General features: G+C 42.9%; 1 protein-coding gene across 1 annotated transcript in view; it reads left to right on the top strand.

Annotated features, from left to right (window-relative positions):
- Nucleotides 1-5,841: 5,841 nt before the first annotated feature.
- The window catches only part of ssh2b (slingshot protein phosphatase 2b), a 47,669-nt gene continuing 27,075 nt past the window's right edge, over nt 5,842-26,435 (top strand). The window contains exons 1-2 of the mRNA XM_020465477.2: nt 5,842-6,050; nt 15,818-15,861. Of these exons, the coding sequence (XP_020321066.2) occupies nt 5,988-6,050; nt 15,818-15,861 (107 nt within the window). The 5' untranslated portion in view covers nt 5,842-5,987. The remainder of the gene's footprint in view (nt 6,051-15,817; nt 15,862-26,435) is intronic.

Raw genomic sequence — 26,435 nt, forward strand, 5'->3', positions numbered from 1 at the left:
AGCAGGGTTGGTCCTGTTCAGTCCCTGGATGGGAGACCAGATGCTGCTGGAAGTGGTGTTGGAGGGCCAGTAAGAGGCACTCTTTCCTCTTGTCTAAAAAAAATATATGCCCCAGGTCAATGATGGGGGATACTGCCCTGTGTGGGGTGCTGTCTTTCAGGTGGGATGTTAAATGGGAGTCCTGACTTTTTGAGGTCATTAAAGATCCCATGGCACTTATCGTAAGAGTAGGGGTGTTAACCCCGGTGTCCTGGCTAAATTCCCAATCTGGCCCTCAAACTGTCATGGTCACCTAATAATCCCCAGTTTACAATTGGCTCATTCATCCCTCTCCCCTGTAACTATTCCCCAGGTTGTTGCTGTAAATGAAAATGTGTTCTCAGTCAACTTATCTTGGAGATAAAGATATCTCTCCTTTTCTCTTCACCACTCAATAAAGATATCGCTCCTCTTCACCACTCGTAGAGATATCTCTACTCTTCTCTTCACCACTCAAAGATCTCTCCTCTTCACCACTCATAAATATCTCTTCTCTTCTCCACTCATAAAGATATCTCTCCTCTTCTCTTCACCACTCATAAAGATATCTCTCTACTTCTCTTCTACCCTCATAAAGATATCTCTCCTCTTCTCTTCACCACTCATAAAGATATCTCTCCTCTTCTCTTCACCACTCATAAAGATATCTCTCCTCTTAACCATTCATAAAGATATCTCTCCTCTTCTCTTCACCACTCATAAAGATATCTCTCTACTTCTCTTCACCACTCATAAAGATATCTCTCCTCTTCTCTTCACCACTCATAAAGATATCTCTCCTCTTAACCATTCATAAAGATATCTCTCCTCTTCTCTTCACCACTCATAAAGATATCTCTCCTCTTCTCTTCACCACTCATAAAGATATCTCTCTACTTCTCTTCTACCCTCATAAAGATATCTCTCCTCTTCTCTTCACCACTCATAAAGATATCTCTCCTCTTCTCTTCTCCACTCATAAAGATATCTCTCCTCTTCTCTTCACCACTCATAAAGATATCTCTCCTCTTAACCATTCATAAAGATATCTCTCCCCTCTTCTCTTCACCACTCATAAAGCTATCTCTCCTCTTCACCACTCAAAGATCTCTCCTCTTCTCTTCACCACTCAAAAATATCTCTTCCCTTCTCTTCACCACTCATAAAGATATCTTCCCTTTCTCTTCTACCCTCATAAAGATATCTCTCGTCTTCACCACTCATAAAGCTATCTCTCCTCTTCACCACTCATAGAGATATCTCTCCTCTTCTCTTCACCACTCATAAAGATATCTCTTTACTTCTCTTCACCACTTATAAAGATATCTCTCTACTTCTCTTCACCACTCATAAAGATATCTCTCTACTTCTCTTCACCACTCATAAAGATATCTCTTTACTTCTCTTCACCACTCATAAAGATATCTCTCCTCTTCTCTTCACCACTCATAAAGATATCTCTCCTCTTCACCACTCATAAAGATATCTCTCTACTTCTCTTCACCACTCATAAAGATATCTCTTTACTTCTCTTCACCACTCATAAAGATATCTCTTTACTTCTCTTCACCACTTATAAAGATATCTCTCTACTTCTCTTCACCACTCATAAAGATATCTCTCCTCTTCTCTTCACCACTCATAAAGATATCTCTCCTCTTCTCTTCACCACTCATAAAGATATCTCTCCTCTTCTCTTCACCACTCATAAAGATATCTCTTTACTTCTCTTCACCACTCATAAAGATATCTCTTTACTTCTCTTCACCACTCATAAAGATATCTCTTTACTTCTCTTCACCACTCATAAAGATATCTCTTTACTTCTCTTCACCACTCATAAAGATATCTCTTTACTTCTCTTCACCACTCATAAAGATATCTCTTCCCTTCTCCTCTCCACTCATAAAGATATCTCTTCCCTTCTCTTCTCCACTCATAAAGATATCTCTCTACTTCTCTTCACCCACTCAAAAATCTCTCTCCTCTTAACCACTCATAAAGATATCTCTCCCCTCTTCTCTTAACCACTCATAAAGATATCTCTCCCCTCTTCTCTTCACCACTCATAAAGCTATCTCTCCTCTTCACCACTCAAAGATATCTCCCCTCTTCTCTTCACCACTCAAAAATATCTCTTCCCTTCTCTTCACCACTCATAAAGCTATCTCTCCTCTTCACCACTCATAGAGATATCTCTCCTCTTCTCTTCACCACTCATAGAGATATCTCTCCTCTTCTCTTCACCACTCATAAAGATATCTCTTTACTTCTCTTCACCACTCATAAAGATATCTCTCTACTTCTCTTCACCACTCATAGAGATATCTCTACTTCTCTTCTCCACTCATAGAGATATCTCTCTACTTCTCTTCACCACTCAAAAATATCTCCCCCCTTCTCTTCTCCACTCATAAAGATATCTCTCCTCTTCACCACTCATAAAGATATCTCTCCTCTTCACCACTCATAAAGATATCTCTCCTCTTCTCTTCACCACTCAAAGATATCTCTTCCCTTCTCTTCACCACTCATAAAGATATCTCTCATCTTCTCTTCTCCACTCAAAGATATCTCTATACATATCTACCTCCACCAATCCAGTATCCCTGAAAATTGTAAATGTGGTATTGGAACGGACTTTTAAAATATTTCCTGTATATAGTATGCTTACTTACTTACTTTATTGTGTATTTCATATTTCTTATTCTTATCTCTTGTGTTTTTTTTCCCCCTAGTAATACATTGTTATTGATTATTGCATTGTTGGGTTTTGAGGTTGCAAGAAAGGCATTTCACAGTACTTGTGCATATGACATTAAAACTATCTCTCCTCTTCACCACCCATGAAGGGTTAGCTTCTCTGTTGGAGAAGACTCGACAGAGTATCAAAACCCTCTCATGGAGATAAAGCACAGTGTAGTGGTTTAGGCTAAAAACTATTTACATTGGATGTTTGCTCATGTGTGTCTGTTTGAGTAAACAGGTGTTGTCATTGTGCGTATTGGTTGTCTAAACAAAACTTTGTTTAGCATTAGAACCATCCTTTAAAACAAAACAGACATTTGAATATAGCCAGAATTATAGGACAAGGCACACTATATCGTTTATGTAGACCTATATTGCTGTTGTTGAGCACATTGTAGTATGGGGGATAGGGGCTACAGGAAGAGGAAGTGGTGGAGGTGGCGATACACTTCCTGCTGACATAACAGCTGTGTGTGTGGATGGTGTGAATACAGGGAGTGTCCCTAGAGGCACCCTATTCTCTATTTAGTGCATTAGTTTTGAACAGAGAACCTGGTAAAACTAGTGCACTATAGAGAGTACAGTTTGCTATTAGGGACGCAGGTAATGTTCAGAGTAGAAGTTGCCCTTAGGCACAGATCTAGGATCAGTTTACTCTCCACATCCTAACTCAGGGGTGGTCAAATTTGTTGTCTCGAGGACCACATCGGGATTTCGAAATTCAAATTTCAGGCCAGAAAAATGACAGTTATTTCAAAATACACTACACTATCAAAAGTATGTGGACACCTGCACGTCAAAAATCTCAATCCAAAATCATGGGCATTGATATAGAGTTGGTCCCCCCCTTTCCTGCTATAACAGCCTCATCTGGGAAGGCTTAACAGTTGGCACTATGCATTGGGGCAGGTAGCGTTCCCCTGGCATCAGCCTATCTCAGATTCGTCCGTCGGAATGCCAGATGGTGAAGCGTGATTCATCACTCCAGAGAACATGTTTCTACTGCTCCAGAGTCAAATGGCGGCAAGCTTTACATTGTGCATGGCGATCTTAGGCTTGTGTGTGGCCGCTCGACCATGGAAAGCCATTTCATGAAGCTCCCGATGAACAGTTCTTGTGCTGACACTGCTTCCAGAGGAAGTTTGGAACTCCCTATTGAGTGTTGCAACCGCAGACAGCTGATGCAATGGCCATTCCCTTCAGCAATCAGCGGTCCTGTTCTGTGAGCTTGTGTGGACTATCACTTTGCAGCTGAGCCGTTGTTGCTCCTAGACGTTACCACTTCACAATAATAGAGAAGACATTTTACGAACTGACTTGTTGGAAAGGTGGCATCCTATGACGGTGCCATGTTGAATGTAACTGAGCTCTTCAGTACGGGCCATTCCACTGACAATGTTTGTCTATGGAGATTGCATGGTTGTGTGCTCAATTTTATTCACCTGTCAGCAATGGATGTGGCTGAAATAGCCGAATCCACTCTTTTGAAGGGGTGTCCATATACCAAATAAAATGGTAATAATTCCCATGGGCCGGATCTGGATTGAATGGGCCCGTGGGCCGTAGTTTTCCCACCCCTGTCCTGAGCTCATTTATTAAACTGGGAAAACAAAAACTGATTTGTGTTTAGTGGCATCATCTACCTACTTGCGGTTAAAGAGAGTAGCAGCATAGTGCAAGCTCAGACAGGCAGCGAGTCTTGTGCCACAGGAGCTAAGAAACACAGTTTTGACTTTCTCCCTCAGATTCACCGTGCTCACTAGTTCAAAACTGAGCTGATAGTGGACAATGTAGGGTTTCAATCCAGACCTTTGTCCTGAAGACTTACTGCATGTAATAATAATAATTTATTCAGCTTATATAGCGCTTTTCAAAGACTCTCAAAGCACACAAAAAAAAGGCAAGTAAGTTCTCCCATGTCAACCTTCTCCTCCACACAATCCACTGGCTTCCAGTCGAAACTCGTATCCATTACAAGACCATGGTACTTGTCTACAGAGCAGCAAGAGGAACTTCCCCACTCTACCTTCAGGCTATGCTCAAACCCTACACCCCAACCTGAGCACACCGTCCTGCTAGCTCTGGTCTCTTGGCCCTGCCACCCCTACGGGAGGACAGCACCCGCTCAGCTCAGTCCATGCTCTGTCTTGGCACCCCAGTGGTGGAACTAGCTTTCCCCTGACGTTAGGACAGCAGAGATCCTGCCCATCTTCCGAAAACATCTGAAACACTACCTCGCCCCCCCCCCCCACCCCCCACTTGCACTTTACTTTTTTCCACCCTTACTAGCTCTGACATTGCTGATAGCTACTTTATTGAGGAAACATGTATATACTCTGACTGTGATATGTGTTTACACTTTACTGTTTCCACCCTTACTAGCTCTGACATTGCTGATAGCTACTTTATTGAGGAAACATGTATATACTCTGACTGTGATATGTGGTTATCTTACCTAGCCCTGTAAGTCGCTCTGGATAAGAGCATCTTCTAAAGGACTAAAATGACAATGTAAATTCAGCAGATTGACAAGAAAGACAGCCATGTTTATTATTAATGATGAAGAGTGTGGGAAATCACTTCATAGCCTACACTAAGAAGTATACTACAAAGAAGGCTCAATGAGTTAGCCAGCTAACTAAGAAAATATGTGTTTTTGGTTGTTAATCAATTAGACTATGCCTATTTCAAGCTTATCTTTCATCCAACCTGACAGAGCTTGAGAGGATCTACAGAGAAGAATGGGAGAAACTCCCCAAATACAAGTGTGCCAAGCTTGTAGTGTCATACCCAAGAAGACTGTCTTTTTTTTGTTGGTTTAATACATTTGCTAAAATAAAAACTGTTTTTGTTTTGTCATTATGTAGTATTGTGTGTAGATTGATGAGGAATAAAAACAATTTAATATATTTTTGAATAAAGGCTATAATGTAACAAAATGTGGAAAAAGTGAAGGGGTCTGATTACTTTCCGAATGCACCGTATACCCCTCTGGTGTATTGTCTGCTGCTTTGTCTGTTTCCAGCACGGGTTAATCGGAATTAACAGCTGGCGGTTGCTGCGCATGCGCGGATCCGCCATACAGAGGAAATAGCCGGGGAGTAGGTAGCTGCCTGAGAACGAGAGAGCGAATACCACGGATACAGCTGGTTTCTCTTCAAACAATTATGACCGTCTTTCCGTTGTCGCTTTCTCTCAGGTATCTGTTTCCCGGTCGCTGAATGGCGCTGGTTACCGTGCAGCGCTCGCCGACCCCCAGCACCAGTTCCAGCCCCTGTGTTTCGGTAAGCCACGGTCGTTTCGACCCCCCAACCATCGAATCTCTCGCTCGAAGCTTTGGGTTGATTTCCGCTGTTTTTGCGGACTGTACATAACTGCCTTTGTACTTCTACGCATGCGTAAAATGTCTATTCATTTTGGAATAACAGTAGCAAATGTATCAGTTCAAATGTGATGCAACAGTGATAGATCGCTACAATACAACACATTTACCAAGCACAGACAATGAAACGTGTGTAAATCGTATCACATCTTAGTATGGTTTCAAGAGGAGAAATATAGGCAACATTTGTCTGGTAGGTTTCGTCAGCTGCTACTGACATCGCGAGGTAACTTACACGCCGGTAAGACCAGGCTACTAGACACATCAGCGAGTGACCATAGTCTACTGTAAAATGGCAGGTTCGTAACTGTAACTGAGTAACTGGCCTCCCCAAGTCATCAAAAAACACTTTATCAGACCAGGAACATGATTTGGTCACTTTCTTTGTTTCCTGGAATAAACCGTGACTCGTTTCTCGTTGGAGAAGTAACTAACTAAAGCCACATTTCCTGCTCTTCAGTATGTAATAAAGCCTTGTGGTACTCGTGACGCGTATGCATGCGGGTAATTTACAAGTCTCTAGACTGTTGTGTCGTTGACATGTAAACTAGTAGTTTATTGCCTTGACCGGTGTAGACGTATTATCTATGTAAAGCAGCTGAACCGGGTTCCGGTATTTACACACCGCCTGTGTGCCCTGTGCCTCATTACAGAAGCCTGTCAGGCAATCAGGAAGCAGGAGTTCATGCTGCACATTGCTAAATAGTGCTCTGGCTTCCTGCATGGTCCAAGGGTCACTTGCATAATAGTGACTGCTAGTAGTTGTAGGCTGCCTGAAGAACCAGATAAGTATTCACTCAACCTACAATGTGTCTGTCTTGGGTACAGTGTAGTATTATCTGTCAATCTTGCCCGAATATTCCGACCCAACAGCTACACTTGTTTTTACTGAACTGCACCGGGGTCGGAACGCAATCATGGAGACACCTTGGATCCGGCGCGAGATATGGGTCGAACATACAAACCCCTCAGGTGTGCCATTCCATAATGGCTGCTGTGGCTAATGCTAGCTAGCATGAGGATGAAAATGGCAGTTTTCTGGTAAAACCAGCAGCATTTTGACTCCAGTGCAGCTCAGTGTAAACAAGTGTAAAGTAGTATCTTCTAGCAGCTATCAAATCACATTTATTTATAAAGCCCTTTTTAGATCAAATCAAATGTATTTATATAGCCCTTCGTACATCAGCTGATATCTCAAAGTGCTTTACAGAAACCCAGCCTAAAACCCCAAACAGCAAGCAATGCAGGTGTAGAAGCACGGTGGCTAGGAAAAACTAGGAAGAAACCTAGAGAGGAACCAGGCTATGTGGGGTGGCCAGTCCTCTTCTGGCTGTGCCGGGTGGAGATTATAACAGAACATGGCCAAGATGTTCAAATGTTCATAAATGACCAGCATGGTCGAATAATAATAAGGCAGAACAGTTGAAACTGGAGCAGCAGCACAGTCAGGTGGAAGTTGAAACTGGAGCAGCAGCATGGCCAGGTGGACTGGGGACAGCAAGGAGTCATCATGTCAGGTAGTCCTGGGGCATGGTCCTAGGGCTCAGGTCCTCCGAGAGAGAGAAAGAAAGAGAGAAGGAGAGAATTAGAGAACGTACACTTTGATTCACACAGGATACCGAATAGGACAGGAGAAGTACTCCAGATATAACAAACTGACCCCAGCCCCCCGACACATAAACTACTGCAGCATAAATACTGGAGGCTGAGACAGGAGGGGTCAGGAGACACTGTGGCCCCATCCGAGGACACCCCCGGACAGGGGACATCAGCCGATGTCACAAAATGCTATACAGAAGCCCAGCCTAAAACCCTAAACAGCAAGCAATGTAGATATAGAAGTACGGTATATGCCACTAATCCAACGAACAATCCCTCTCATTCTTTCTCTTCAGCTCTTGAATGCCACAAGTGGAGCAATAGTAGTGGTTGACTTCTCAGGAGTATGTCCCTCATTGGGTGCTCTCCCTTTAGAAAGTACTCTTACTCTACATTTCTCACAATGTAGATAATAAGAAACTGCCACAAACCTACATTAAAAATAAAATAGTATATCTTTTTTATAAACACATCAGCCAATTTTCTGCCTTAATGCATACACATAACTTGTTGTGTATCTCCCTTACTCTGTGTTTTCATCTAAACCAGAAGTCTGTTGGGCCGTAGTGAAATGGTAGGACTTCATTGCGACGTTATCAGATCACGATATATTGTGAGTAACACCTTGATCTCATGAGGATGCTAGATTAGTCATAACACCAGTCAATGCCACAAACTCACCAGAGTTTGAGTGTTTGTGCTCTGGTGAGTCAGTCAGTGTCAGCCTATCAGGGAAGCATCTCTTTTGTATGGCGTAACGGTTTAGTTGCAGAAGATGCCTCAAACTAAGGTAAACCACTACTACCATGGTTGTTGTTGTCGTCAGTCTGTCCTTGAACTGTCTGTTTCGACCAGTTGAGCCTGTTTGGAGTCAACGACGGTACTGATTTTGGAGGTCTGGGGGGACAGAAAGAAATATCACCTGTCATTTGCTTTTAGTTTCCCCAAAACAAGGAGTGTGAACTGAGGTTGTGTTGTTGAGTTATGTTGCAGAACGTTCCTCGCCAGCATTGTAATCTTGGACATGACCCTGTTATTGACGTCTCTCTCTGCCTTCCCCCGGCTAAACAGGTTCTGTGAGTGAGGCCAGATGATAGCCTGGCCTTGCTTACGCTCCCCCTTCCCTCCACACAGGACCCCAGGAACAATAGCTGCTACTTCTGCAAAAGCTAATGGGAATACAAATAAACACACATCTATCTATCCTTTGTGTAGACCCAGGAGGAGTAGCTGCTGCATCAGCGAATGGGGATCCTAATGGAAAAAAACACAACGCAGACATGAGCTATGTCCCATGGCTGGCTGGTGGCTTGTGAGATGCCCATTGGGTCTTCTTGCTCTCTAGAACCCTTTGGTGAACCTGGCCAGCTCCAATGCAGTGTTGCTATGACAACGAGGGCCAGACACACACTGCTGCTGTAATACTCCATGGAGTCAAGGGACTCCTACACTCAGTAGATCACCCTTCCTTCTCTGCCTGAGTGGTCAAAGTGGAAAATGTTGAATGGCGGTGGGGATCCACCTCAGTTTTTCGCCCTACCGTCCTATCCTGCAGATGCCTCACAACACACAACTTTTTTTATTAATTTACACATTTTTGAAAACAATCCAAAACATATACAGACACACACATATACACAACATCACACCTGCCCAGACCCACCTGTTCTTACCCCTATTGCCTGCACTACTCTCCGGGCCAACATGTCCTCAAATCCCACACTCTCAATATTTACAAAATGAAGCATAGCATTTTTCCATTGTCTTAAAGATGGAGGATATTGATTGACAGTTAAGTATACTTAAAAAAAAGAAGATAATTGAGGTGAAGTTTATCATCCAACCCCATCGAGTATCTCACTGCCCCGTCATATGACATGTCTTGAACTCCATGCAAACATTTCCATACACCTTGAGGGTTTTGCATATATGTAAATGTCCCGTCTGGAGGAATCAGTGCTTCTCCTCTCCCTCCCTGTCCAGGCAAACACAAAAACCTGGCCCCTTCCTGGTATCTGACCAACACACACACTCTATTTTCGGGTGACCACCGTAGTAACCCTGAACCACATTGTCTCCCCACTCTTCATGAATTTCCATTTTGAGGCTCTGGTCATAATATCTTCGCTCAGCCATATACCTTAATGGTTCTCTTTTTTTTAATCTTTTTTTTGTTGCAAAAATAGAACCATAAAATATATACTAGTGGACTATAATGTGTTATAGCTGTGTTAAGATGGAGATCAGTGTTTTCCCTGAATGCATTTAGCAGAGGTGCATTGCAGTTGATAAATAATGGCCTCCACTGCAGTTTTTTAAAATAAAAATAAAAAATGTATATATTTTTGGGAAATTATTTAAGATGGTAAAATGTTTTCAGTGTAAACTTAAGCGACTAAAACCAGGGGCGGCAGGGTAGCCTAGTGGTTAGAGCGTTGGACTAGTAACCGGAAGGTTGCAAGTTCAAACCCCCGAGCTGCCTGTTCAAGGGTTCTGCCCTTGAACAGGCAGTTAACCCACTGTTCCTAGGCCGTCATTGAAAATAAGAATTTGTTCTTAACTGACTTGCCAAGTTAAATAAAGGTTAAATAAAGTATATGGAAAGATAGTGGAGCTATATATTTGTTAAATAAGATCATCTTTGAGAACTAACAATCACCAAAATAAAAACTTGACAGTCAGGGAAAATCCAAACATGTTTGTGTGTAAATCTTTTTCTCTCGAACCGCGCCTTATAAACAGACTGAGGTCATTTTCCTGGAGAGGGTGAGCAAATTGAATACAGGCTGAACGGCTCGTCTCTCTGCTCTAATAGTGGTAGTTAAACTGCATAGCCTGTTGCACGCAGTCATTCTCTCTCTGTCTGTGACGGAGAGAGTTGGTCATTCTCCGGTGTGTGTGTGACGGAGAGAGTTGGTCATTCTCTGGTGTGTGTGACGGAGAGAGTTGGTCATTCTCTAGTGTGAGAGAGGGGGAGAGAGAGAGACGGTCATTCTCTAGTGTAAGAGAGGGGGGGAGAGAGAGAGAGTTGGTCATTCTCTGGTGTGTGTGAGAGAGAGTTGGTCATTCTCTGGTGTGTGTGAGAGAGAGTTGGTCATTCTCTGGTGTGTGTGAGAGAGAGTTGGTCATTCTCTGGTGTGTGTGAGAGAGAGTTGGTCATTCTCTGGTGTGTGTGTGAGAGAGAGTTGGTCATTCTCTGGTGTGTGTGTGAGAGAGAGTTGGTCATTCTCTGGTGTGTGTGTGAGAGAGAGAGTTGGTCATTCTCTGGTGTGTGTGTGAGAGAGAGAGTTGGTCATTCTCTGGTGTGTGTGTGAGAGAGAGAGTTGGTCATTCTCTGGTGTGTGTGTGTGAGAGAGAGAGTTGGTCATTCTCTGGTGTGTGTGTGAGAGAGAGAGTTGGTCATTCTCTGGTGTGAGAGAGGGGGAGAGAGAGAGTTGGTCATTCTCTGGTGTGAGAGAGAGTTGGTCATTCTCTGGTGTGAGAGAGGGGGAGAGAGAGAGTTGGTCATTCTCTAGTGTGAGAGAGGGGGACAGAGAGAGTTGGTCATTTTCATGTGTGTGTGCCAGGGTTAGATTGGTTACTTTCTAAAGGTAATCTGTTATTTACTAGTTATCTTTCAAAAATTGTAATCAGTAAAGTAATTTTGGGATTTCCCAAATTCAGTAAAGTAATCTCAAATATTACCAATTCAACAACATATATTGCAGGATAAATCCATGTTAGATACATAGTTACTGGGTGTTGCATTTGACTTGATGGGTTGGATATCTAGTCTTCTAAACCCATTGCTTTCTCCTACAGATAAAGCCCAATCAAATTATTATCTCCACATTAAAAACCAAAGTCTGTATAATTTCCAGTCATTCCAATTCATTAAATACCCCTTGCCCTTGATCTTCAAGCCTTGAAAATATAGATTAGCCAAATTATTTTACCTGAGCATAATCTAAAAACAAAGGATTTATTAGCCCACTCAATTGTAGGGATAAATATATATTTTTTAAATACTGTAGAACTATTTGATGAAATGTGCATTGTGGCTGCATGAACGGGCAAGTGAATTTTGTTTTTCCTGAAGAGGGGTCGGGGTGGCCCCCCAGATAGCATAAGAACACGTCATAAACTATGGCCAAATATTTAGAACGGCAGGAAATTAGCTTTAACAGTAGACTTTGGCCGTGAAAAACATCCCATCTCCTATTCCTTCCTCAATTTTCAAACAGAAATGGGGTATGCCTTTGGTGGTTCATCAACGTGTTATTCGAGTCATGCGCGCCATGACCGACGTACAAAAGCTAGTGTGTTAGCTAAGCTAGCCACTTGTAGCTAGCCAGTAACTCCTCCAGTATGTGTTGACGTCATTTCACAGGATTTGGGGGAGGGAGGGTTCTACTAAGTTATATGGGATTGTTTTGAGAGGTTCATACAAATGAAAGTTTTGCTATTTGATGAAACAAAAAATATGTAAAATAATTTTATTTTAAACATTTTATTTAGCTGTACTGCTATTAGTCCATAAAAACGCATTGAATAACAGATTCACTACATGGAACAACTGATAGACACCCCCAAAAAATCAAAAGGAAGTTTGTTTCCGATGTGTCTGTCCTATATCCTGAGATATAAGAAAGATCAGGAAACATTAAACATAAAAAAAAATATGAACCCTGTATTTTTGTCATTAAAAGGTTTCAATATAATTTCATAATTTTCTTTTGGACTGGTACCAGGGGGCTTTCAGACAAGTCTTGTGCGGCCTGTGGGTGTCCTAGAGAAAACAACTGACATGTTTGTGTTCCTGAGAATCTCACCTTTACACAGATTAGTGTGTAGGCCAAACTGTTCACCCCCTAAAGAAAGACGTTAGCAGATCGGCTGTACCGACTTCAGACTAGTCCCAAGACGGCCAACACCATCGTGAGAGTCTAATCTTTCCATACAGGGTTCCTAACAGTTTGTCTACCGAACCGTTCAAACAGTACAGAATACCAATTTTTGGGACGTCTCATGGTCTGACAACCACTGCTCTGTCACCTTTCACCGCAATGCAGTGGATTGAGATGCATCAAATGCAAAAACAGACCCCAGATACATCTAGCTTATACTGACAGATTTTTATGGGAATTTAAAAAAAATAAGGCTGATTAGATTTCTGTGGGGTCATGGACATCGACTCTAGGGGTTTAACTCTTTTAAAGTGAGATGTTCACTGGACTGTTACATTGAAATGTGTTGATCTGTCTGTATGCTATGTCTTGCTTGTCCTATGTTGCTCTGTCTGTATGCTCTGTCTGTATGCTATGTCTTGCTTGTCCTATGTTGCTCTGTCTGTATGCTATGTCTTGCTTGTCCTATGTTGCTCTGTCTGTTTGCTATGTCTTGCTTGTCCTATGTTGCTCTGTCTGTATGCTATGTCTTGCTTGTCCTATGTTGCTATTGTCTATATTGTAATTGTTTTTAATAACCTGCCCAGGGACTGCAGGTTGAAAATTAGCCAGCTGGCTAAAACTGGCACTTTTACTGAAGCGTTGATTAATGTGCACTGTCCCTGTAAAAATAAACATTCCTTGCCAAATGATGACAGTTTTATCACAAATTCTAAATGGACTGGTTGATTTAAGTAGGAAAATGTGTACCGAAAACGAGCTGCAGTTTTGGAATAATTGTGTCTCGTCTATTTTCCACTTTAGGAACTGCTAGAGCCATTCAGAATTGTTTAGCCGAGGCTATAACCCCCACCCCCCTTAACATAGACGGGTTCCACACTGAAAATATGCAAAAACATTTAATTTTGATAAAGGCCTGGCGTATTTTCAACAGAATCTTTTAAGCATATGCCCACAACTGCAGACCATGTGAAGGTCCTAGGCTGGCATGGATGCACATCTGGCTTCTTAACCTGCAGGATTGTCTGAGACCAGGCACCCAGACAGCTGATGTAACTGTGGGTTTGCACAACCAAAGATTTCTGTACAAACTGTCAGCATCCGTCTCCGAGAAGCTCATTTGAATGCTCGTCGTCCTCACCAGGGTCTTGACCTGACTGCAGTTCGGCGTCGTAACCAACTTCAGTGTGTAAGTGCTTACCTTCGATGGCCACTGGCACGCTGGAGAAGAGTGTTCTTCAAGGATTAATCTGGGTTTCAACTGTTCCGGGCAGATGGCAGACAGCGTGTATGGTGTCCTGTGGTTGAGCAGTTTGTTGATGTCAGCGTTGTGAACAGAGTGCCCCATGGTGGCGGTGGGGTTATGGTATGGACATGCATAAGCTACGGACAACAAACACATTTGCATTTTATTGATGGCAATTTGAATGCACAGAGACACTGTGACGAGATCCTGAGGCCCGTTGTCGTGTCATTCATCTGCTGCCATCACCTCATGTTTCAGCATAATGTACAGCCCCATCTCGCAAGGATCTGTACACAATTCCTGGAAGCTGAAAATGTCCCAGTTCTTCCACGGCCTGCATATTCACCAGACATGTCCCCGTTGAGCATGTTTGGGATGCTCTGGATAGAAGTGTACAACGTTCCTGTTCCTGCCTATATCCAGCAACTTCACACAGCAATTGAAGAGTGGGACAACATTCCAGAGGCCACAATCACAGCATAAGCTGCACCTATGTAATGTTCATGCTGTTTAATCATCTTCTTCATATGCCACACCTGGATTACCTTGGAAAATGAGAAATTCTCACTAACAGGCATGTAAACACATGTTTACAGGCATGTAAACACAAATTGAGAAACCAAATGGAAAAATACAAGTTAAATGGGTTTCCATCGCATTTTCAACTCTACTGATGGTTTTGTCACATACTGTTGCGTTATAAAGCAAATTTGCCCACTCTGGTCTAGGCTGGCGTGCTCTAGCCAACTGCTCAACAGGTCACATTTACAGTCCAGGTACGGCTACCTACAATGACATTATGGATAAGAGCCTTTTTTTTGTGTCAAATGGCAGCCACATCGATTATCATGTCACCAGAATACGACCCTCAATATTTACTGGAAAGGAGCATCAAGCTCATCACGTGTACTTTCATCACCCTGTTCAGTTCATCATCATTTATTTCATTTGTAGTTTAATAAACTGCATGTTTTCCTGAGTTGTAGTGGGAGGACCACACAACATATCGCATGACTCCCAAGTTTACTTCGAAATGATGAATTCCACTGCAATTTCTCACATAATTAATTGTATCGACAAAAATAAATCCCACGATGTCAACAAATAAATTGTCTGTTAGCATTTATAAAATTGTACTGGCATATTGTGTTTCCATCAGCCTGTCATGATGTTTTTCACACATCAGATAATTCATCCACATGAAATGGTTGGATGGAACTCTGGTTATTGAATCAGAAAGGTGTCAGAAAAATGGTGCAAATGTTCTTTCTCAATTGAAAAGTAACCCTAGAAATATTTTTGCTGGTAAGGTAGTAGATTACAGTTAAAATCAGTTAAATGGGATCCATTACTCCCCAACTGGTCAATGTGACAGTTGGTCAGTCTCTGGACTAGCTGACCACACGGATGCTGATGTTAAATGGGATCCATTACTCCCCAACTGGTCAATGTGAGAGTTGGTCAGTCTCTGGACTAGCTGACCACACGGATGCTGATGTTAAATGGGATCCATTACTCCCCAACTGGTCAATGTGAGAGTTGGTCAGTCTCTGGACTAGCTGACCACACGGATGCTGATGTTAAATGGGATCCATTACTCCGTGTGGTCAGCTAGTCCAGAGACTGACCAACTCTCACACTGACCAGTTGGGGAGTAATGGATCCCATTTAACATCAGCATCCGTGTGGTCAGCTAGTCCAGAGACTGACCAACTCTCACACTGACCAGTTGTGAGAGTTGCTGATGTTAAATGGGACCCATTACTCCCCAACTGGTCAATGTGAGAGTTGGTCAGTCTCTGGACTAGCTGACCACACGGATGCTGATGTTAAATGGGATCCATTACTCCCCAACTGGTCAGTGTGAGAGTTGGTCAGTCTCTGGACTAGCTGACCACACGGATGCTGTGTTAACCATCTGTGTGTTTCTCTCCTCAGGAGTCTGGCAGTGGGGAGGATGACCGGCGCTCTCAGCCTAGGAGGTAAGACAGACGCACACCCCCTGACATCATCACTCTTGTTTGTGACACTACAAATGTCACTCTGTGCCATTGTGACATCAGAGAGAGACCATGTGCGATTGTGAGAAATCTGATAAGTGTGACAGTAAGCAGGTTTCCATTGACCCAGGTTTATTCGACAAAAGCAACGTTGCAAATAAAAATCGTTGAGACGTGTAATGGAAACGGAATATATATATATATATAGGATACATTTTCTAAAGATGGACAATATTTTTATCCGTTCGACGGGTGGATTTTTCTTCGGTCTAACTTTTATTGTGGCAGATTTATTTTATTTCACCTTTTATTTAACCAGGTAGGCAAGTTGAGAACAAGTTCTCATTTACAATTGCGACCTGGCCAAGATAAAGTAAAGCAGTTCGACACATACAACAACAACACAGAGTTACACATGAAGTAAACAAACATACAGTATAAAAATAAGTCTATATACAATGTGAGCAAATGAGGTGAGATAAGGGAGGTAAAGGCAAAAAAGGCCATGGTGGCGAAGTAAATACAATATAGCAAGTAAAACACTGGAATGATAGATTTGCAGTGGAAGAATGTGCAAAGTACAGAGAAATAATGGGGTGCAAAGGAGCAAAATAAATACGGTAGGGGTAGTTGTTTAGGCTAAATTATAGATGGGCTATGTACAGGTGCAGTAATCTGTGAGCTGCTCTGACAGCTGGTGCTTAAAGCTAGTGAGGGAGAAGTGTTTCCAGTTTCAGAGATTTTTGTAGTTCGTTCCAGTCATTGAATTGGTTCCAGTCATTGAATTGGTTTTGGGGGTGACCAGAGAGATATACCTGCTGGAGCGCGTGCTACAGGTGGGTGCTGCTATGGTGACCAGCGAGCTGAGATAAGGGGGACTTTACCTAGCAGGGTCTTGTAGATGACCTGGAGCCAGTGGGTTTGGCGACGAGTATGAAGCGAGGGGCAGCCAACGAGAGCGTACAGGTCGCAGTGGTGGGTAGCATATGGGCTTTGGTGACACAACGGATGGTACTGTGATAGACTGCATCCAATTTATCAAGTAGGGTATTGGTCAGTTTCACGAAGGTATGTTTGGCAGCATGAGTGAAGGACGCTTTGTTGCGAAATAGGAAGCCAATTCTAGATTTAACTTTGGATTGGAGATGTTTGATGCGAGTCTGGAAGGAGAGTTTACAGTCTAACCAGACACCTAGGTATTTGTGGTTGTCCACATATCTTAAGTCAGAACTGTCCAGAGTAGTGATGCTGGAGGGGCGGGCAGGTGCAGGCAGCGATCGGTTGAAGAGCATGCATTTAGTTTTACTTGTATTTAAGAGCAGTTGGAGGCCACGATATGGCATTGAAGCTCGTCTGGAGGGTTGTTAACACAGTGTCCAAAGAAGGTCCAGAAGTATACAGAATGATATCGTCAGTGTAGAGGTGGATCAGACTCACCAGCAGCAAGAGTGACATCATTGATGTATACAGAGAAGAGTCGGCCCAATAATTGAACCCTGTGGCACCCCCATAGACTGCCAGAGGCCCGGACAACAGGCCCTCCGATTTGACACACTGAACTCTATCAGAAAAGTAGTTGGTGAACCAGGCAAGGCAATCATTTGAGAAAGAAAGGCTATCGAGTCTGCTGATGAGGATGTGGTGATTGACAGAGTCGAAAGCCTTTGCCAGGTCAATGAATACGGCTGCACAGTATTGTTTCGTATCGATGGCGGTTAAGATATCGTTTAAGACCTTGAGCGTGGCTGAGGTGCACCCATGACCAGCTCTGAAACCAGATTTCATAGCGGAGAAGGTGCGGTGGGATTCGAAATGGTCGGTAATCTGTTGACTTGGCTTTCGAAGACCTTAGAAAAGCAGGGTAGAATAGATATAGGTCTGTAGCAGTTTGGGTCAAAAGTGTCCTCCCCCTTTGAAGAGGTGGATGACCGCAGCTGCTTTCCAATCTTTGGGAATCTCAGATGACACGAAAGAGAGGTTGAACAGGCTAGTAATAGGGGTTGCAACAATTTCAGCAGATCATTTTAGAAAGAAAGGATCCAGATTGTCTAGCCCGGCTGATTTGTAGGGGTCCAGATTATGCAGCTCTTTCAGAACATCAGCTGACTGGATTTGGGAGAAGGAGAAATGGGGAAGGCTTGGGCGAGTTGCTGTGGGGGGTGCAGTGCTGTTAACTGGGGTAGGGGTAGCCAGGTGGAAAGCATGGCCAGCCGTAGAAAAATGCTTATTGAAATTCTCAATTATAGTGGATTTATTGGTGGTGACAGAGTTTCCTATCCTCAGTGCAGTGGGCAGCTGGGAGATGTTCTTATTCTCCATGGACTTTAGTGTCCCAGAACTTTTTTGAGTTTGTGTTGCAGGAAGCAAATTTCTGCTTGAAAAAGCTAGCCTTGGCTTTTCTAACTGCCTGTGTATATTGGTTTCTAGCGTCCCTGAAAAGTTGCATATCACGGGGGCTGTTCGATGCTAATGCAGAACCCCATAGGATGTTTTTAGTGTTGGTTAAGGGCAGTCAGGTCTGGAGAGAACCAAGGGCTATATCTGTTCCTGGTTCTAAATGTCCAAATTTCTTCATCAAATGACGATGGAAACTGTGTTTTTTGAATAAATTATGATTGACAAATAATTTTGAAGGTACGCAGGGCACATGATGTCACTGCATAACTATAAACCTCACTCCACAATAGATACTGCATTTAAAACAACTGGGACCTCTGAAAAATAGGTCAAATCATGACATCAGTGATCCTCAGGTCAGAAAGTCAGAGATCTAGAAAGAGGCCAGAGTTTCCGAGTCGGATGGCTGTACAAATTTCATTTTTATTTGCCCAGTTAGAGCTTGTTTTTCCCCCCCAGAGTTCCAGTTTTGAATGCACTGAAGGCTGCTATTTCGGAGTACCGAGCTTCCAGTTGTTTTGAATGCGGCATTATTGTAAATTATTTTTTTTTTTTCAACTATAAGCAATTTTCTTTGCAGGACAAGTGTTGTCCTGACTTTCAGGAATGCCTGAATTGCTTCGCCTTGCTTTTCTGGTTGGCTGGCAAGTTTAACCTTGCAATTATTTCAGATCTACAGGAGTGCAAGTCTCACCATGGCACGGCACCATGGGCGATACGATGGCACATGATGATTATTAGAATATGGCAAATATTAGTCCATTATTACATTCTATCCATGCTGGCTTTCGCGGACTACCTGAGACATGAAACAGATAGGTGGGAGGGAAATGTATTAATGCCCAATTTGCCTAAAGGGGTAATGAAAACACTTCAACCACAACCTAGTGTTGAATAAAAATGTTTTCGCGCAAACTTTTTTTTTAGGTGTGCTGTTATGTCCAGCTGTTTTCATCGACACAAGATGGTTCAATGGAAACGCACCCTAAGCAGGCAATTGTCACATGTATTTTCTATGCAAACTTTCTAAATCGAGAAATCACTGGACAAGTTAATGGAAACAGCTGGTGACCTCAAGCAGCACCTGTGTGAGCGTTCTGTCCTGTGTGATTGTGACATCATAAAGAACTCCTCTGTGATTGACTCCATAAAGAACTCCTGTGCTATTGTAACATCACAATGCGATTCTCCCTTTTGTTGCTTAGACCAGTGAGTGTCTGAGCTGTGGAGTCGTTGTAGATCAGGTTTGTCATGTCTCTGTCCACAACAGACTCCAGCTGAACAGCTCTCACGTAACATTGCCTTCTGCTCGTGTGTTCGTCTGTGTGTTTACTAAACAAAGTCTGTACTCGGGCTTCATCTCTTCCCAATGCTTTATTTGTCCCATTTTTGTCAGAAAGGCTCAGTCAATGTTGGCACTGCAGTTCTCTGACTGTCAACTAGAGAGCAGTGTAGCTTGTCAGAGCCTGTCAGGATGTGGGCTAAAATAATTAGAACAGAACATGGATCACAGGCCAGTTTGGTGTTTCTGTTATCGCATTGAGAGAGCTGTCAGTGTTTGCAGCTGGGAGTGAAATCAATATTCACAAGGAGCAGCAACGTGTGTGTGTGTGTGTGTGTGTGTGTGTGCACACTTTTGAGTTGTGTGTGTGCCTTCTCATTAAAAGAGGATACAAATCACTATTGAAAAATATATTTTTACGTGATCTATTCAACAAATACACATGGAAGCAGCTCACACAACATGCTGATGAAGGCTGTAAAGCCGAAACGTCTGTGTACGCTATCCCTGATGCAGTGAAAATAATTAAAAACATTGAGTAATGAAGTAAGCATTATGCAACATCCTTTTTGAGTGTGGACCCATCACATTCCCCTTTTGTTTGAGCAGCTCACACTATGGAAAGTATTTTATCAACACACACACACGCACTGCTGTTTTCAGCCGCTCCAGATTTAACCTTTTCAGGCGAACTCTTCGAGTGGATACTATTTCCAGATGCTGCCTGCCTGGGGTTGTTTGTGCGTCTTGGTGAGCTGCTAAGTGCAAATGGTGTAGCGTTTTTAAGGGGATGAACAGGGGTCGTCCTAATAACCTTTAAACTGTCAGATGGACCTGTGTGTGTCAATATACTGTACCTGGATTAGATAGGCCTAGGTGTGTGTGTGTGTGTGTGTGTTTCTGAGGGTAATCTAATACACTGTGAGAAACGCATCGTTTGGGGTCATGATCAGGAGTGTGTGCGTGCATGAATACCCCCCCCCCCCCTCCCCTGCATGCATCAGATTGATGTCTTGTGTCTCTCGACATACCTCCTTGACCACCAGCAGTACAGTAGTTGCACTACTGTTCCAAACCATGCTGCCGAAGGTCAACGGGTGTTTTCTCTCCATTGTTCTATGGAAGGAGCACAGAAGTCCCCAAAACAACATCCAAGGTCTTTTAAAACCAAATTGAAGCCAAGTTGTTTTAGTTTGGGAGTCAGCAACAGAGGTAAACGGTTGTCCCGCCCCAACATCTATAATGGAAAGAGATACACTGCTCTGTGTATTGACTGAGTCAGTAGTGGTTGGACATTGTCAACAGGGGGACGTCACTTTTATATTGTTCACTGTAAAAGTCCCCTGGCACAAGTACAGTATTAACGGCTGGCTGGCTGTGTCTGTCTTTGCAGAGTCATAAATGACTGATTTATCAAGTCTAATGACACAGCGGTCAGGTGATTGGCCGCCTCAGGCTTCCACAGGTTGTGATTGGCTATGTCAGGGTGAGGTGTGACTTTCATCAGATACCTTTTATTGTTCTCGATAGATGCATCCTGCATGAATACAGCAGACGTTGTATTGAACCCAGGTTGCCAATGTGACTTGGACTGTACTAGCCCTCTGAGCTAAAGCCTAGGTGACCCACGCCACCTCCTCTACACATGTACATATGTTTATTTGCTCAGATAAAATGACATAAACCTCTGCTCTGTATGCAAGGCCCTACAACTGAAATGGGTTACTGAGAAAATGAATCAAACCCTGGTATGAGCTTGTTCCAGAGAGGAAATCGACCAGGAACGGCTTTCACAGTTTTACTGCACCGTCTTGCATCAGACTTTGGGTTAGTGGACTTCCCTGTTTATCTGACCACAGTGATAGCGTCAGATACCCATTTGTACCCCACAGCCTTCCATCAATCAGGCTTTGGATAACCACTGTTTACTGTTTATCTGGTCACAATGTTGGTTAGTCAGTGTTCCTAGTGTTAATCATTACCTCTGAACCTGATTACTCACACAAGCACACGTTTGTTTTAATATCCTAACCCTAAACCTAACCCCTAATTCTAAACCTAACCCCTAATTCTAAACCTAAGCCTTACCCCTAATTCTAAGCCTAACCCCTAATTCTAAGCCTAAGCCTAACCCCTAATTCTAACCCTAAACCTAACCCCTAATTCTAACCCTAAACCTAACCCCTAATTCTAACCCTAAGCCTTACCCCTAATTCTAATCCTAAACCTAACCCCTAATTCTAATCCTAAACCTAACCCCTAATTCTAAACCTAACCCCTAATTCTAAACCTAAGCCTAACCCCTAATTCTAACCCTAAACCTAACCCCTAATTCTAACCCTAAACCTAACCCCTAATTCTAACCCTAAACCTAACCCCTAAACCTTAAATGGCCTTTTTCCTTGTGGGGACCTGTGAAATGTCCCCATTTGTCTAATGTTCCTTTTCCATGTTCCTTGTTTTACTATCATTGTCAGGATGTCTGGTCCCTACAAGGATAGTAAAACCAAAAACACAAACACACACACACACACACACTTGAGTCTATGTCCCAATACTTAAACTTCTCAGAACATGCAGCCAGGTGACCTGATATGAGGAGGGTCTAGAACATACAGCCAGGTAAGATATGAGGAGGGACTAGAACATACAGCCAGGTAAGATATGAGGAGGGACTAGAACATACAACCAGGTAAGATATGAGGAGGGACTAGAACATACAGCCAGGTAAGATATGAGGAGGGACTAGAACATACAGCCAGGTAAGATATGAGGAGGGACTAGAACATACAGCCAGGTAAGATATGAGGAGGGACTAGAACATACAGCCAGGTGATATGAGGAGGGACTAGAACATACAGCCAGGTGATATGAGGAGGGACTAGAACATACAGCCAGGTAAGATATGAGGAGGGACTAGAACATACAGCCAGGTGATATGAGGAGGGACTAGAACATACAGCCAGGTAAGATATGAGGAGGGACTAGAACATACAGCCAGGTAAGATATGAGGAGGGACTAGAACATACAGCCAGGTAAGATATGAGGAGGGACTAGAACATACAGCCAGGTAAGATATGAGGAGGGACTAGAACATACAGCCAGGTGATATGATATGAGGAGGGACTAGAACATACAGCCAGGTGATATGATATGAGGAGGGACTAGAACATACAGCCAGGTGATATGAGGAGGGACTAGAACATACAGCCAGGTAAGATATGAGGAGGGACTAGAACATACAGCCAGGTGGTAAGATATGAGGAGGGACTAGAACATACAGCCAGGTGATATGATATGAGGAGGGACTAGAACATACAGCCAGGTGATATGATATGAGGAGGGACTAGAACATACAGCCAGGTGATATGATATGAGGAGGGACTAGAACATACAGCCAGGTGATATGATATGAGGAGGGACTAGAACATACAGCCAGGTGATATGATATGAGGAGGGACTAGAACATACAGCCAGGTGATATATGAGGGTCTAGAACATACAGCCAGGTTATATGGTGTAAGGAGGGACTAGAACATACAGCCAGGTGATATGATATGAGGAGGGACTAGAACATACAGCCAGGTGATATGATATGAGGAGGGTCTAGAACATACAGCCAGGTGATATGATATGAGGAGGGTCTAGAACATACAGCCAGGTGATATATGAGGGTCTAGAACATACAGCCAGGTGATATATGAGGGTCTAGAACATACAGCCAGGTGATATATGAGGGTCTAGAACATACAGCCAGGTGATATATGAGGGTCTAGAACATACAGCCAGGTGATATATGAGGGTCTAGAACATACAGCCAGGTTATATGGTGTAAGGAGGGACTAGAACATACAGCCAGGTGACCTGGTATGAGGGGGGACTAGAACATACAGCCAGGTGACCTGGTATGAGGAGGGACGAGAACATACCAGCCAGGTGATATGAGGAGGGACTAGAACATGCAGCCAGGTGACCTGATAGGAGGGACTAGAACATACAGCCAGGTGACCTGGTATGAGGAGGGACGAGAACATAGCAGCCAGATGAGATGAGGAGGGACTAGAACATACAGCCAGGTGATATGAGGAGGGACTAGAACATACAGCCAGGTGACCTGGTATGAGGAGGGACTAGAACATGCAGCCAGGTGACCTGGTATGAGGAGGGACGAGAACATACCAGCCAGGTGACCTGGTATGAGGAGGGACTAGAACATACCAGCCAGGTGATATGAGGAGGGACTAGAACATACCAGCCAGGTGATATGAGGAGGGACTAGAACATACCAGCCAGGTGATATGAGGAGGGACTAGAACATACAGCCAGATGAGATGATATGAGAAGAGAATAGAGCTAAAGAAAGGAAATTGTATGAGTGTAACTGATTTGTACCAGTCAGGCCCTCCATTCTCTGTAAGCAGTTTTGTGAGAGGTTTTATTTCAATAGGTCAGTCCTGGAAAAACAAGGAGAGATGAGGTTAGAAATAGCTGCTGGGACTGTTATTAAACACCTCCCTGTTGTATTCAGGTAATGTTTACCTTCATTTGACCAGGAAATTAAAAGCATTATACCAGTTTCTTAAAGTGGGACTGACAGCATTTTAGCAACATGAAATCTTAAAACCTGTTCATAGACATCTCCGGAAGATTAAAATAAAAATAAAAATGTTCTGACAAGAGAGCACTTATGGTCCTTTTCACGTTTCATTAATTCTTAGAATGTTTTTTTATTTTACCTTTATTTAACCAGGCAAGTCAGTTAAGAACAAATTCTTATTTTCAATAACTGCCTAGGAACAGTGGGTTAACTGCCTGTTCAGGGTCAGAACGACAGATTTGTACCATGTCGGCTCGGGGGTTTGAACTTGCAACCTTCCGGTTACTAGTCCAACACTCTAACCACTAGGCTACCCTGCCGCCCCATGTCTGGGAATTACGTATACTAAGTCATTTATGAAACTGCTATAGCAATATAGATTGCTATAGCGGCTGTGTCTTTGGACAATTGAATAGACACGGCAGTAAATAAAACCCAATAAAAAACATCTGTCTCGTCCAGGACCGGAGTCTCCGCAGACCGGTGCACCATAGACAATCAGAGCTACAGTAGGCCTTTAAGCAAACAAGCCATTTGCTACACAGGCCTGCCGTCATTCACTTTGAACTGGACTGTGTGTTTACAGACAGTTGCAACAGCTTGACTTTAGATCATTAGAATGCATTCACCAAAAGACACAAAACACCTGAATGGATTTCTAAAAATATGTCAATACCACGGTAGTCCCCTTACATTTGGGAACTTTACAGTCCTATTGATCAAACAACCATGAAAGGTAGGCTCTCTCTCCATTATGCACAGTACCAGTCAAAAGTTTGGACACACCTACTCATTCCAGGGATTTTCTTTATTTTTACTATTTTCTACATTTTATAGAATAATAGTGAAGACATCAAAACCTTAAAATAACACATATGGAACCATGTAGTAACCAAAAAAGTGTTAAAACAAATCAAAATATTTTATATTTGAGATTCTTCAAATAGCCACCATTTGCCTTGACAGCTTTGCACATGCTTGGCATTCTCTCAACCAGCTTCATGAGGTAGTCAGTTGGAATGCATTTCAATTAACAGGTGTGCCTTCTTAAAAGTTCATTTGTGGAATTTTTTTTATGCGTTTGAGCCAATCAGTTGTGTTCTGGCAAGGTAGTGGTGGTATACAGAAGAGAGCCTTATTTGGTAAAATACCAAGTCCATATTATGGCAAGAACAGCTCAAATAAGCAAAGAGAAATGACAGTCCATCATTACTTTAAGACATGAAGGTCAGTCAATCCTGAAAATGTCAATAACTTTGAAAGTTTCCTCAAGTGCAGTCACAAAAACCATCAAGTGCTATGATGAAACTGGCTCTCATGAAGACCGCCATAGGAAAGGAAGACCCAGAGTTACCTTTTCTGCAGAGGATAAGTTCATTAGTTACCAGCCTCAGAAATTGCAGCCCAAAAAAATGCTTCCGAGATCAAGTAACGGACACATCTCGACATCAACTGTTCAGAGGAGCCTGTGAGAATCAGGCCTTCATGGTCGAATTGCTGGAAAGAAAACACTACTAAAGGACACCAATAAGAAGAGACTTGCTTGGACCAAGAAACACTAGCAATGTACATTAGACCGGTGGAAATCTGTCCTTTGGGCCAAATTTGAGACTTTTGGTTCCAACAGCTGTTTCTTTGTGAGACGCAGAGTAGGTGAACGGATGATCTTTGCATGTGTGGTTCCCTCCGTGAAGCATGGAGGAGGTGGGATGGTGTGCTTTTCTGGTGACACGGTCTGATTTTTATTTAGAATTCAAGGCACACTTAACCAGCATGGCTACCACAGCATTCTGCAGTGATATGCCATCCCATCTGGTTTGCACCATCATTTGTTTTTCAACAGGACGATGACCCAACACACCTCCAGGCGGTGTAAGGGCTATTTGACCAATGAGCGTGATGGAGTACTGCATCAGATAGCCTGGCCTCCACAATCACCTGACCTCAACCCAAGTGAGATGGTTTGGGTTGGGTTGAGTTGGACCGCGGAGTGAAGGAAAAGCAGCCAACAAGTGCTCAGCATATGTGGGAACTCCTTCAAGACTGTTGGAAAAGCATTCCAAGTAAAGCTGTCATCAAGTGGCTACTTAGAAGAATCTCAAATATAAAATCTATTTTGACACCACTTTTTTTTTGGTTACTACATGATTCCATATGTGTTATTTCATAGTTTCAATGTCTTCAATATTATTCTACAATGTAGATAGTACAAATAAAGAAACCCTTGAATGAGTAGGTGTCAATACTTTTTACTGATACTGTACATCAACTAATTCTAG

The sequence above is a fragment of the Oncorhynchus kisutch genome, linkage group LG29, assembly GCF_002021735.2.
Source record: "Oncorhynchus kisutch isolate 150728-3 linkage group LG29, Okis_V2, whole genome shotgun sequence".
NCBI classification, from domain to species: Eukaryota; Metazoa; Chordata; class Actinopteri; order Salmoniformes; family Salmonidae; genus Oncorhynchus; species Oncorhynchus kisutch.